This window comes from Vidua chalybeata, chromosome 29, assembly GCF_026979565.1.
Source record: "Vidua chalybeata isolate OUT-0048 chromosome 29, bVidCha1 merged haplotype, whole genome shotgun sequence".
Taxonomy (NCBI): Eukaryota; Metazoa; Chordata; class Aves; order Passeriformes; family Viduidae; genus Vidua; species Vidua chalybeata.
Window position 1 is genome coordinate 2,692,634 of NC_071558.1, and position 14,066 is coordinate 2,706,699.

The 14,066-nt window shown below is 59.8% G+C and overlaps 1 protein-coding gene across 9 annotated transcripts in view; it reads left to right on the forward strand.

The window, feature by feature from the left end:
• The window catches only part of MEF2D (myocyte enhancer factor 2D), a 75,235-nt gene extending 61,896 nt beyond the window's left edge, over positions 1-13,339 (forward strand). For 6 of the 9 annotated variants that reach the window (XM_053966959.1, XM_053966962.1, XM_053966956.1 and 3 more), the window contains 6 exons: positions 1,200-1,274; positions 2,758-2,948; positions 3,985-4,005; positions 7,136-7,265; positions 11,304-11,538; positions 12,975-13,339. In XM_053966959.1, coding sequence (XP_053822934.1) covers positions 1,200-1,274; positions 2,758-2,948; positions 3,985-4,005; positions 7,136-7,265; positions 11,304-11,538; positions 12,975-13,305 — 983 coding nt within the window. In that variant the 3' untranslated portion in view covers positions 13,306-13,339. The remainder of the gene's footprint in view (positions 1-1,199; positions 1,275-2,757; positions 2,949-3,984; positions 4,006-7,135; positions 7,266-11,303; positions 11,539-12,974) is intronic. The other 3 variants (XM_053966964.1, XM_053966965.1, XM_053966966.1) reach the window with 3 other exon arrangements.
• Positions 13,340-14,066: the final 727 nt, after the last annotated feature.

Here is a 14,066-nt window from a genome sequence, read left to right on the forward strand (position 1 = left end):
GCCCTGGCTACTGCTGGGAAGCAGCTGCTGCTGTAGGCACTGGGCTTGGCAGTGGTCCCAGGCTTGGCAGGGTAGATGCCATCCATCCCAGGGCAGAGGCAGCCTTGCTCCTGGGCCCGACTCCTCACCCCTTCTGGGCCTTTTTGCAGTAGGTGTCCAGCCGACAGCACAGGGGAGGAGTGTGGAATTCCACATTGCCCCAGTTAAAACCAAACTGGAGCCAGGTCCCACTGGTTTTTGGGTGGGGTTGGTCCAGTTGTGGTTCTGCAGCACCGTGGCCACCCGACCCCGTCCCCTGCACTGTGGCTACTGCCAGGAGTAGCCATTTCCCTGCGCTGGGCAGCGCCATGCCGGAGGGATTTCTTGGCAGAGCGAAACCCGCCCGGGTGGTTTTGTGGAGCAGCGTCTCCCGGGGTTCTCACAGCACCCAGCACGGAGCTTTGCTGATCCTGGAGGGCAGAGGGAAGGGGCCATGGTGCCACGGCCCCCAGGCAGCTCCGCGGGCCCCGTTGTTCCCCCGCAGCCGCCCCCATGTCAGCTGTCGGGAGCAGCCGTGGCCGTGGCGGGTGCAGAGCTTGGCAGGGCCCGTGAATGTCAGCATTGACGTCACCGAAGCATTCCCTGCGTTCCTGCTGCCACTGCAGGAAATGGGTGTGAGGAGCAGGGACAGCCCGGCTGTGGCCAGCCCCGGACCCCTGCTGCCCCCAGACCCCCGCCCTCCCCCTGGGGCTCCCCTCGTGGCTGTGGGAGGGGACTGTGGCTCTGGCACTGCGCTTGCAGTTTTCAAATACCTGGTACGTCTCTTCCTCCTCCTCCTCCTCCTCCTCCTCCTCCTCCTCCTCCTCCTCCTCCTCCTCCTCCTCCTCCTCCCTTGCAGTCTCTGCAGCACTGAGTGATCACCTGCTGCCTCTGAGTCATCAGCTGCGGGTGCCTCTGGCCGGATCCTGCAGTGATGTCGCTGGATCCCTGCATCCTGCCCACGCTCCCTCCGTGGCGTGTGCCACCCTCAGGATGCAGCACCCCGTCCACCCCGCCTGGCCCCTGGGGGGATGCTGAGCCCTGAAGTGTCCCTGCTCAAATTCACACTAGGGTGGTGCAAAGGCAGGCCAGGGTGCTCCTTTTTTAGACTCTTTTTGTGGTGGGGGCCCTTGGTTGGGAAGTCCTGGTGGGAGTGTAGCCCTTCTCTCTCTGGCTCACAGGGCTGGCCGGATCCATGCTGGGTGGACATGGCAATGACAGCAGCAATGAGAGCCCAAGGCCACCCATCTTTGGGGGTGAGTGGCAGCACTGGAACCCAAACCAGCTCCTCTCCAGCACAGGGAGCCACCCCAACCCACACCCCAGGTGATACAGAGATAACATGGTGTGCTTCAAACAGGGAGTCACCATGACAGCCCCGTGTGCATCCACGCCGGTGGTGCCTCGGGAAGGAGAATATCACGGGGTTTAACATTTCTTTTGGCTTTTCCATGGCACTGCAGGTAGCCAGAGTCACCTGAGGAATTTCTGCTTTGTTAATAAATCTAAACGCCGGTGCCCCTGTGAGCAGGATTCACGGTGCACAGAGGTGCCAGGGCCTGATGCACACGCCTTATGCACGGCTGCTCACGGTGATTTGGGACTGGCAGGACACCTCAGTGGGGACAGGAAGGCCAGGCCTCTCCCTCCATCAGGGGGATGCCTCAGTTGCCCGCCTGCACCCACCATGGGCGTCCCTGAGGGCAGCTCCCAGGCACCCACCGGGGCAGCACCTCCCGTCCCCGGTGCCGTCTGTGGGAGCAGAGCTGCACCCCCCGTGCCACGTCCAGCCCGTGCCCGCCGTGTCCAGCCCGGGACAGCTCCAGGGGGGACAGGGCTGGAGCTGAGCCCCCACGCGCTGCGGCTGCGGCGTCACTGCCACCAGCCGCCTGCTGAAATGCAGATGCAGCGCAATGGTAGATGTGATTAATAATGCAATCAGCGACCTATTTTTCCCGGTCTAACGTGCAATGAATATGAGGGCTGAATCCTGGTGATTGCTGAACGCCTTTCTATCTTTGGGGCCTATTCATGAAAAAAAAACCAGCCCTCATCAGAACAGTAATCTGATCCAATTTATTCCTTTCCTGATGTTCATCAAATCTTTTCCTTTTAATTTTTTTTCTTCCTTTCCTTTCTTCTTTTTTTTTCCCCCCTCTCTTTGCACATAAAATCCTTAAGTGGGGCAGCAGGAGGAGGAGAAGGAGGGAACCTTAGATCTTCAAAGGGGCAGTGGGAGCAGTGAACTGAGTCTTCACTCTGCCACAGCCCCTTTTCACTGCCCCAGTACGATAAAGAGACCTTAAAAGTGAATGTGCCAGTAATTACCCATCTTGGCAGGGCTGCGGTGCCCAGCCAAAGCAGGGAACGAGCCTGGCTGCAGATCAGGCTCTGAGATTTGCTGGGTGTTACTGCAGGAACAAGGGGGAGTCCCTGCAGGGTGAGGAGCTGCCCTAAGCACTGTGGGCTCGGGGCTACTGCCTGTCCCAGCTTCACCCCGCAGGATGAACCTGCCGGGGTGCACGAGGGTTTTGGGGAGCCTGGGGGGATGCAGTGCTGCTCTCCCACGAGGAGGGGCACCCCACTGCGACACACTCACCGTGCATGTGTTTACCACAGCTGTGCATTCATCCATTGCAGCGTGTTCATCCCCATTGCCCCGTGCTCGCCGTCACCACGCGTTCACCACCGTCGCCATGCCTTCACCTCCCTCCTCTCTGTCACCCCGTGTTCCTGCAGGAAATGGCTACGTGAGCGCCCGAGCCTCTCCGGGTCTCCTTCCCGTGTCCAACGGCAGCAGCCTGGGCAAGATCATCCCGGCCAAGTCGCCGCCGCCGCCCTCGCACGGCGCGCCGCTGGCCGCCAACAGCCGCAAGCCCGACCTGCGCGTCATCACCTCGCAGAGCGGCAAGGGGCTCATGCACCACCTGGTGAGTGCCCCCAGGGCTGGGAGGGGTCCCGTGCCAGCGGGCAGGCCGCAGGGGACTTGGGTGCTGTAGTGCTGGGAGCTGGATGGGGCCGTCCTGGAGGGGAGGTCCGAGGAGGAAGGCTTGGGTTCCTGCCTGCACCATCCTGGGTGGTGCAAACCCTGTGGCAGACATAATTCTGACCTGTTTGTGCCCCATGGAGGTGCAAACCCTGTACCAGGCACAATTCTGACCTGTGTGCCCCATGGCTGGTGCAAACCCTGTGGCAGGCACCACTCTGACCTGTTTGTGCCCCATGGATGGTGCAAACTCTGTACCAGGCACCACTCTGACCTGTTTGTGCCCCATGGCTGGTGCAAACCCTGTGGCAGGCACCACTCTGACCTGTTTGTGCCCCATGGATGGTACCAGGCACCACTCTGACCTGTTTGTGCCCCATGGCTGGTGCAAACCCTGTGGCAGGCACCACTCTGACCTGTTTGTGCCCCATGGCTGGTACCAGGCACAATTCTGACCTGTGTGCCCCATGGATGGTGCAAACCCCCTGGCAGGCACCGCTCTGACCTTTTTGTGCCCCATGGATGGTGCAAACCCTGTGGCAGGCACAATTCTGAGCTGTTTGTGCCCCATGGCTGGTGCAAACCCTGTGGCAGGCACAATTCTGACCTGTTTGTGCCCCATGGCTGGTGCAAACCCTGTGGCAGGCACAATTCTGACCTGTGTGCCCCATGGCTGGTGCAAACCCTGTACCAGGCACAATTCTGACCTGTTTGTGCCCCATGGATGGTACCAGGCACCACTCTGACCTGTTTGTGCCCCATGGCTGGTACCAGGCACCACTCTGACCTGTTTGTGCCCCATGGATGGTACCAGGCACCACTCTGACCTGTTTGTGCCCCATGGATGGTACCAGGCACCACTCTGACCTGTTTGTGCCCCCTGGGGGCGCGGGTGTGGTGCCAGCGGGCACGCTCGTGGTGGGTTGGGGTGCTTGAGTTAACGGTGCCTCTCGGTTCTCTCCCTGTACTCCCACGGACAGACCGAGGACCACTTGGCTCTGGTGAGTTCCCCTCTGAGCGTGCATGGTGGCGTGGTGGCACATGGGCTGCTTGTCCCCTCGGTCCTGCCCTGCCCTGGCGAGGCATGGGGCACACAGAGGGGGGTGGACACTGGCTCCCTGTTGCATCCAATCCTGCTGCAGAAAATAAATCCCCAGAAAAGCACGCTTTTAGGAAAACCGAGTTCCCTGTGGAAAAGGAGGAGCTGGCGTGAGCTGCAAAGTGCCTGTTTCTCTAGCAAGGCCAAAATTGCTGTGTCGGTCCCCGTGGGGAGGGAGGTCAGCCAGGGTCCCTCTGGGGACTGTGGAGCTGAGCTGGGCACTGCCACTGCCCATGGGGCTTCGCTGGAGCCACCACAGCTACAGCACAGGAAGACCTGGCCCACTGCCAGCACATGAGAGACAGGGAGTAAATCAGGCTCTTCCCATATTAAAGATATTATTTAAAGCCTGTGTAAATCCACTGGCTGGCTAGTACACTCCCTAAACCTCCCTTGTGCACGGGGCAGTTTTCTGTGTTATTTTTATGGCTTTTTTTCCTCTCCCTGCCAGCAAAGTGAATGCCACCTTGTTTGTGGCAAGGATTCACTCTGCTCTGCTGCTATTCTGGTGCAGGCAGATGGGCGACAGGTCAGCTCAGCAAGGGAAGGGCAAGAGCTGCTGCGGGATGCAGGTCACGCAGCCAGGGAAGAGCTCTCCAGAAACGCAGGAGAAAGCCAATCCCTCTGGCAGCCTGCACCGAGACACTCCTGGCCAGGGCAAGGATGGGCCAGAGCTTTGGCAGACGTGAATTCTGCTGCTCTTCGTGTCCCCAAACCCTTCTTGCTTAGTGGCCCCCTTCCAGCATCTATGTGCCTCAGTTTCCCCGTGTGTGGAGGGAGACCAGTCACTCCCCACCTCCCCATCTGCTCGTTCCTGATCCCTCTGCCCAGGGGCATTCCCTGGCTGCACACTGAGCAGCGTTAGGTGAAAATCCACTGGGGTGGCATTTGCAGCTTTAATTGGTGGTCTGAGTTAACCTGGTGGGTTTTTGCCTGACGTGAAAAACGTCCTCGCCCCAGCCAAGGTGGCAGCAGTGAGGTGGAGGGTGATGAAATGTGGGCAGGGTGGGACAGGGACCTTGGCACTGCTGGATCAGGAAGGGGATTGCAGAGTTGTCCCTGCAGATCCCTCCTGCCTGGTGCAGATGCCCCCCTGCTCCGCTAACCTTCTCCCCGGATTTGCTCCCTCCGTATTGCTCAACCTACACGCCAGATCCTCTCTCCAAATGGCAGCTCCCACCTCTTTCCAGGCAGCTGTGAGATGAGTCAGAATCCCTCTGCTGCGTCCCCGCTGCCCGCAGCCCCAGCCCTGCCACCCTCGGCGCTGCTCCTGCAGCTCTGAGCATGCTCTCCTCCCTCAGAGGGCTCAGAGAGGTGTCCCCCCATTTCTCTCCACACTCCTCACACTCCAGGAGCAGCGGGGTCCATTCACTGGATCCCTTCCCTGGGAGCATGCTGCATGGTGTGTTACCAGCTGGATTGGCAGCTGGGAGCGTTGTCTGCGGGCACGATGTGGGGGGCAGCTTGCACACCTCCTCCCTGCATGGATTGTGGTGAAAATCGGGGTGCTTTCCCCAGCTCAGCTGGGGCTGACGTCCCCACGCTCGCCTTGTGGCGTCGAGGAGGTTCCTGGGGCTGGCACACCCTGCCCAGCTGGTGTCCCACCAGCCCAGCCCTGTGGCACGGCCACACTCGTCCCTGTGCCCTCCCAGGAAAGCCACAGAGCCCTGGAGAGAGGGGCAGAAGGGATGGGGCTGTGGGGGCTGCATCCCCCTGGGCTGGCTCAGGGTCTCGTGCAGGTGGGACAGGGACAGGGACAGGGACAGGGACAGGGACAGGGACAGGGACAGGGCTGTGCCTTCTGGGAACACAATTCCTTGCCGTGTCCTTAACCCACAGCAGTGGGCATGGCCAGGGGTTGCTGCCAGCAGGATGCGTGCCAGGAAAGCCCTCTCCTGCAGCCCCCCACAGCTTTAGCAATTAGAGCCCTGGTAATCTCCTTCTCCAGGCCACAGGAGGGACCTGGGGCTGGGCACTGTGTGGGCGCAGGGCGAGCAAATCCTGCACAGCCAGGTGCTGTTACCCTCTGCAGGTGGCCAGGGCAGGGCTTTAGCCTCCAGCCTTGTCCCAGGAGAGTCTCCCTGGCCGTGGGGAAGCGTTGCAGAGTCTGTGCCCAGCCCTGCAAGGCCCTGGGAGCCCTCAGTTCCACGGGGAGGCTGCTCACTGTGCCCCAGCCAGCCTCGTGCCAGGTGTGATTTAAGCTGGGCACTGCCCCAGTCTTCACAGGGTGACGTGTGCTGGGGTGCTTCGGATTAGAGTCAAGCCTCTTGGGTCTGATTTAAATCAGATCAGCAGAGACAGCCCAGATTATCTGCCTTGTAAACAGGGCTGAATCTGACCTATAGATCTGCCCACATAACTGCCTGGAAAACCATGGGGGAGGTTGGTGTGCACCGGTGCAAGGGCAGAACTTTTCCCCAGTGGACCTGCTAATACCTGAGTCACCAAAACCTTGTGAGGACACCGAGCCAGCAGGCTGCTGAGCACTGGACGTGGAGTTCAGGGATTCCAGAGTCCCTTTAAAACCCTGAGGCCAGTGCTTAGCATCCTCAGCTTCCCTTGAGGCACGGGCTTGTTCTTGGCCACCAGAGCTGCATGGAGGAGATGCCGGCTCTGTGCTGCCTCGGCTGGTCTTGGTTTGCTTTGGTCTCTTTGTCACCCTTTGGAAGCTCAGCAAACCTCACATGCAACCTCTGGAAAGCAGTGAGGAATTGTCTGAGGCCTCCTGCTGATGTTCCCCCTCCATGCACACGTGGCTGGTGCTGGTGGGTGAGGCCCAGCCCTGGGCAGGAAGGGGACTCAAGGCCGTGACCTGCACACGAGTGTTGCAAAGTCCAGAGTGTCACTAGCTGGTGTGCTTTGTACTTGGCTTTTTTGCAGTGTGGAATGGCCAGAGGATCAATCCTGCTTGTCCCACGGTCTCCATGCTCAGCCCCAGTACATGCCCAGGGGGTCTGGGGGGGGCCACCACCCACAGAAACGACCGAGTCCAACCATGTGGGCTTTAACTCCCTCCCTGTTTGCTCCCACAGCAAAACACGCAGCGGTTGGGTGTCTCTCAAGCAACTCACTCTCTGACCACACCAGTTGTTTCTGTGGCGACTCCGAGTTTGCTGACACAGGGGCTGCCCTTCTCAGCCATGCCCACAGCATACAACACAGGTAAGACATGGCAGGGCAGGGCTGTGACACAGGTAAGACATGGCAGGGCAGGGCTGTGACACAGGTGGGACATGGCAGGACAGGGCTGTGACACAGGTGGGACATGGCAGGGCAGGGCTGTGACACAGGTGGGACATGGCAGGGCAGGGCTGTGACACAGGTGGGACATGGCAGGGCAGGGCTGTGACACAGGTGGGACATGGCAGGACAGGGCTGTGACACAGGTGGGACATGGCAGGGCAGGGCTGTGACACAGGTGGGACATGGCCAGGACAGGGCTGTGACAGAGGACATGGCCAGGACAGGGCTGTGACACAGGTGGGACATGGCAGGACAGGGCTGTGACACAGGTGGGACATGGCAGGACAGGGCTGTGACACAGGTGGGACATGGCCAGGGCAGGGCTGTGACACAGGTGGGACATGGCAGGACAGGGCTGTGACACAGGTGGGACATGGCCAGGGCAGGGCTGTGACACAGGTAAGACATGGCAGGACAGGGCTGTGACACAGGTGGGACATGGCAGGGCAGGGCTGTGACACAGGTGGGACATGGCAGGGCAGGGTTCTGACACAGGTGGGACATGCCCAGGACACAGTTCTGACACAGGTAGGACATGCCCAGGGCAGGGTTCTGACACAGGTAGGCCCTGGCCAGGACAGGGCTCTCAGGTGGCTCAGCTGAGCAGAGGGAAATGCTCTGCTGCAGGCAGCCTGGTGCTCCTGCAGAGCTGCTCGTGGAACTCTCCACTGCAGGACGTGGTTGAGTGCAAAGGTTCCACAGGACTAAAATCAGGGGAAACCTCATTATGTAAGTGGTGAGAGCTCATTGTCATAGCCAGAAGGGCCGTGAGGGCTGGTGTAGCCCATTGCACTGTGCAAGTGGATGTTAATTACAGCTACACCCATCCCCGGGCTCTCAGAGCTCAGGGGGTGTTGTAATAATGACAACAAGCCTAGGCCCCTCAAAAAGTTCAGGAAGAATGCAAACCAACCTGCTCATAGACACATCTGATTTGGGCTGGTGGATTGAAATCAGCCTGAGGCAGCAGTGACAGTGCACTTGCCCAAGCAGAAGGGTTGTTCATCTGCCACCTGTCAGACCTCCACCAAGACTTTGAGGACTTGCTGGCTGCCTGTGTAACTTGTTCTGGCTCAGAGAAAAGTTTGCAAAAATGTAAAAAAGCCGCCTGTCTGGAAGAACCCAGAACTGGCACGTTGGATACTCCCTCCCCTAATTAGTAGGTGTAGTCCCAAAGTTGCCGGCTGTGCGTGATGAGGCTCCTCTCCCTGCGTGACCATGCGGTTTACCAGCCAGGCTGGGCACAGCCAGAGTCCCCAAAATAGGTTTTAATTGAGCCCTGTGCCGCTGCTCAGAGCGGAGGGGCCTGAATTTCAGCTCTCTGTAGTTATTTTTCCTCACAGCCTCCATGGGTAGAGCCGTGCTGAGGTGTTTGCTGTGGGGGTGAGCGTCGGGGGCACCGCTGTAGGGTGCAAACTCTGAACCTGGCAGTTCTACCAGAGCTGCCCTGTTAATTGGATAGGAATTGTCTTGATTTGTGAAGGGTCTGGAGCACAAGGAGCTGAGGTGGCTCAGACTGGAGAAAAGGAGGCTCGGGGGGACTTTGTCACTCTCCACAACTCCCTGACAGGAAGGGACAGCCAGGTGGGAGTTGGGCTCTGCTCCCGGGTAACAAAAGGGCAGGACAAGAAGAAACGGCCCCAGGTTGTGCCAGGGGAGGTTTAGGTGGGATATTAGGGGAAATTTCTATGTGGAAGAGGTGTTCAGGCTTCGAAACAGACTGCCTGGGGCGGTGGTGGTGTCACCATGCCTAGAGGGGCTTAACAGACATGTGACTGTGACACTTGGGGACACGGGTTAGTGGTGGCCTTGGCAGGGCTGGGGCAACAATTGGATGGTGTTGGAGAGCCTTTCCAGCCTAAGTAATTCAGTGATTCTGTGGCGCTGCAGAGGCGATCGTTGCGTAGGTGGTGGAGGGGTGCAGATGCCCAGAGCAAACTCCCAGCCTGGAGCACTGCCACTTCTTGTTCTCAGGACTCACCTGTCAGTTGGGTGGGTATTGCCTGGGTTTCAGGCTGGTGCAGTTGTGCTGAGCTGCCCTCTGGCCAGAGTTACGTGCCCTTTCCTGTGCTGGGCTGTCAAAGCTGCCCGTTCCCAGCTCCGTGATCTGGGGTGGCTCCAGCTGGGGGCTGCAGGGGCAGCCACTGTCACCAGAGAGTGTCAGGAGCTCCCAAACCAGAACAGCCAGGGGTGCAGGGGGTGGAGGATGGTGTGGAGCAGGGAACCCGGTGCCAGGATATTGGGTGGGGTGCGCCGGGGATCTGGCAGCAGTTCAGCACCAGCACAGCCACCTCTGTGTGTGCTGCCGGGGTGGGGACAGCCAAAACCACAAGACACCCAAAATTAGAGCCAGAAAGGGGGAGGAGAGGGTGTGAGGAGGGTTTGCTGGGTGTCTGTGTCAGGCTGACATGGCTGGCCAAGGTTTGACCATCTCCTGAAGGAGCAGCACGTTCCTCCCTGGCTTTCTCCGCCAGCATTCACAACCCTGTGTAAAATCCCCGCCTGGAATGAGGTGCCCCGCTGGGATTTTCAATGGGTTCTGCATGGGAAAGGCATTGCCCTGCAAGAGGGGGGGAGGAGAACCGGGGCGTGGGGTGCCCTGGATGGGGTGGGGGCAGTTTGGGGGTGAGGGGGTCCCTGGATGGAGGGGGGGGGGTCACGGTGACAACTCCGTGTCCCCATGGCGGGCAGGGAGCGCCCCCTGCTGCCACGCGGGACACGGCGTGGGGTGTCCCAGCCGTGGGTGGGGCTGTCCCAGGTACGCCCCAAACACAGGTAAGGATGCCCCAGGTACAGGTGAGGGTGCCCCAGGCACAGGTGAGGGTGCCCCAGGTACAGGTGGGGATGCCCCAGGCAGATGTGGAAATGCCCCAGGCACAGGTGAGGGTGCCCCAGGTAGAGGTGAGAGTGCCCCAGACACAGGTGGGGATGCCCCAGACACAGGTGAGGATGCCCCAGGCAGAAGTGGGGTGCCCCAGGTACAGGTGGGGATGCCCCAGGCAGAGGTGGAAATGCCCCAGGTACAGGTGGGGGTGCCCCAGGTACAGGTGGGGTGCCCCAGGCAGAAGTGGGGTGCCCCAGGCACACATAAGGGTGCCCCAGGCACAGGTGAGGGTGCCCCAGGCACAGGTAAGGGTGCCCCAGGCACACATAAGGGTGCCCCAGGCACAGGTAAGGGTGCCCCAGGCACAGGTGAGGGTGCCCCAGGCACAGGTAAGGGTGCCCCAGGCACAGGTGAGGGTGCCCCAGGCACAGGTGGGGGTGCCCCAGGTACAGGTGGGGGTGCCCCAGGCACAGGTGGGTGTCAGCTGCCAGGGTTTGCTGCTCCAGGAGGGGAGGAAGTGTGAGTGGCACCGTTTGGCTGGAGGGGGCTCTGGGGGTCTCACCTGCCCATGGACATTCCTGGGGGGAGCCAGACACGGCTGCATCGTGGGGCTGCCCTGGCCACTGCTGTGCCTGGGGGGCAGGGGCACTGGTGGGTGTTGTGGAGGGTGGAGGTCCTGCCAGCACCTCATGAGGATGGAAGACAACTGGATAAAAGGAAAAAATTGTTTGCACTGAGGGTGGGGAGGTGCTGGCACAAGTTGCCCAGAGGAGCTGTGGCTGCCCCATTCCTGGAAGTGTCCAAGGCCAAGTTGAACAGGGCTTGGAGCAACCTGGCATAGTGGGAAGTGTCCCTGCATGTTGGACTAGATGGCCTTTAAATGTCCCTTCACTGATGTAGTGTTTGGTCATAGGTTGGACTGGATCTCAGAGGTCTTTTCCAACCTCATTGATTCTGCGACTCCAAAAAAGCCATCCGCACACACGAGCTGTGTCCTCTGGCCAGGAGCACGAGCTGACATCCCAGACACTGTGTATTTGTGTCTCTTGTGTGTCTCCATGCTCTCTCCGTGCTCGGGGCACTGTGGGGGCAGGTTTGCCATGGAGGTGACCGCAGGGCTCCTTCCCTTCCAGATTATCAGCTGACGAGCGCTGAGCTGTCCTCGCTGCCGGCGTTCAGCTCACCTGGAGGGCTGTCCCTTGGCAACATCTCTGCCTGGCAGCAGCAGCAGCAGCAGCAACAGCAGCAGCAGCAGCAGCAGCAGCAACAACAGCAGCAACAGCAGCAGCAACAGCAGCAGCAGCAGCAGCAGCCGCAGCAGCAGCCGCAGCAGCAGCACCTGGTCCCGGTGTCACTAGGAAACTTAATGTGAGTGCCACAAGAGGGAAATGGGGGATTCCTCTGGGGTGCCACACCTGCAGAGCCTCAGCTGAGACTGCTCCCTGGCTTCTCCAGACTCCCAGAGCCAGGCCTGGTGGGTCCATGCTCCTGGGGGCAGGAGCTGTGTGCCCGTGCACAGCTGGTTTGGGGGGGTCCTGTCCTTGTCACTCTAAGTGACACTCACTCACCAGAGTCCCTGGCTGAGATCAGGGTACTTGGGGATGCTCTGAGAGCCTCGTGCTGCTGCCTGTCCACAGTGGGATTGATCCCTGCACTCGCCTGGGGGGAGCTGAGAACAGGCCAGAGGCAGTGTTAGATGGGATGCACGTTGCAGGATAAGGTGCCTGGAACTGTGCTGGTATGGAAGAAGGTGGCTTTTAGTGTTGCAAAGAGATTGCTTTTCTCCAGGGCAGAATATACAAGCACTTGCATCTTAGAGCAGGATTTTTGATCTGCTTTTACTCTGGAATAAAGCACCCACACACAGAATTACAGTCGACATAAAGATTTAAGCCACTTGCTCATGATCCCGTTGAGACCATGGGACAAAGAGAGGCAGGAATTGAGGAGGGGGGATCAATGACTGCCCCAGCCACTGAGTCAAAGACATTTCCACCATGAAGGGATGGATGGATGGATGGATGGATGGATGGATGGATGGATGGATGGATGGATGGATGGATGGATGGATGGATGGTGAGATGAAGGGGGGATGAATAGAGGACTGGAAGGACAAATGGACAGATGAAGGGGTGGGATAGGTGGATGGGTGGAGGAATGGATGGAGGGGTGGATGGATGGACCAGGTTTTTGTGTAGGAGTTTAGTGTTTCCTCACTGCCTGGTGCATGTTTTCCAGGCAGGACAGGCAGCAGCTTCCTCAGTGGCTGGCTGGACCTCCTGCACCAGTGGGGCCATAGGATCTGTGGAAATCCTGGACAAAATTTTGTGTTGCAGAGGCTGAGGTTCCCAGTTTAGAGCAGAACCACCTGGCTGAGCCGTGTGCTGGGTCTGTGCAGCCCACAGGGATGCAGGGGCAGAGCTGTAGGGACACCCATGCCTTTGGGCCACTGCTGAGGGACAGTGGGTGGGACTGGGGCTGGATCACAGGTGCTGGGAGAGGAGGGATGTCTGATCCCAGCTCTGTGGTGATGTGTCCTGGTCACTGCACGTGATTCTGAAGTCATAATTCTGCTTATGAATCCAGATGAATAATCTAATCCAGGTTCATAATCATGGGCTCATTCGGCCGTGGCGTGTGAAAGTTCTGCATTCTGTGCACTGGAGGGTAGAAGGCGGCCAAAAAGTTAATAATGAGAGATTTCCCATTATCTCCTCCTCCATCTTTTTCTCCCCCTTCCTCCCCTCCTCCTCCTCCTCCTCCTCCTCTCCCAACCTCTTCCCCCCACCTTCCGGATGGCCCAGACAAGGGAGCCACTTGTCCCACACCACCACTTTGACTGTCAACACCAACCCCAACATCAGCATCAAGTCGGAGCCCGTCTCGCCCAACCGGGAGAGGAACACTGCCACCCCGCTCAGCACCTTCCCCCACCAGCCCCGGCACGAGCCCACCGGCCGCTCGCCCGTCGACAGCCTCAGCAGCAACACCAGCTCCTACGAGGGCAGCAGTGAGCGGGACGATCCCGCCCGCGCCGATTTTGGCTCCTCCCTGGGCCTCCTGCGACCCACCAGCGAGCCCGAGGGGGAGAGCCCCTCCGTAAAGCGCATGCGGTTGGATACCTGGGTCACATAACGCGTCCCCAGCATCCCTGGGAGCTCCAGGAGGGGCTGGGAGGGGCGGGGGGGGGGGGGGGGGGGGGAAAAAACGGGTGATGGGGATGGGCTGGGGTGGGGAGGGGGGGGGGGGAAATTATCATAAACTGCCTGAGAAATAGCTTTAGGATTTTGTAGGCATTCGTTCTAGCGCAGCAGGCGACGCACGCAGTACATACGGCGGGGCTCGGGAACGGCCGGGAGGTGTGGGAATGGGGGGGGGGGGGGCTGGAGTGGGATATCCGTGTCCTCACCAAAACCAGCAGCCCCTCAGGGATGCTCCCCTGCAGGCAGGCGGGCCGCACTGGCCGGCAAGAGACCCCCCCCCCACCCCCCCCGGGATGTGGGACCGCAGCCCTAAGGCTGAGCGCCTGCGGCAGGATGGGCTCCGGGGGGAGACGGGGCACAGAGCACCCCAAAATGCACCTTCCTGGCCATTCCCGTGCGTCCCCGTGCAGGGAGGGGCGCTTCAGACATGACCCAGCTCTCTGGAAGCTTGAAGGGCTTTGGTAGGCACAGGTTTTCCTCCAGAAGGGTTTTGCTCCAGCAGTTTTCCTAAGCCAGCTGGGAAGGGAGGCGGAGGGCGGCTCGGAGAGCCCAGCTTCGATTCAAAACAGGATGCAGCCACATCCACAGCCTGCTTGAGGCTCCTGGATCCTGGGAAGCTGCATGGGGAGTAAGAGGCGGATTTTTAAAGCTCAATCCCGTTTGCATGACAAGTGGATGCAGACAGCATCCTTG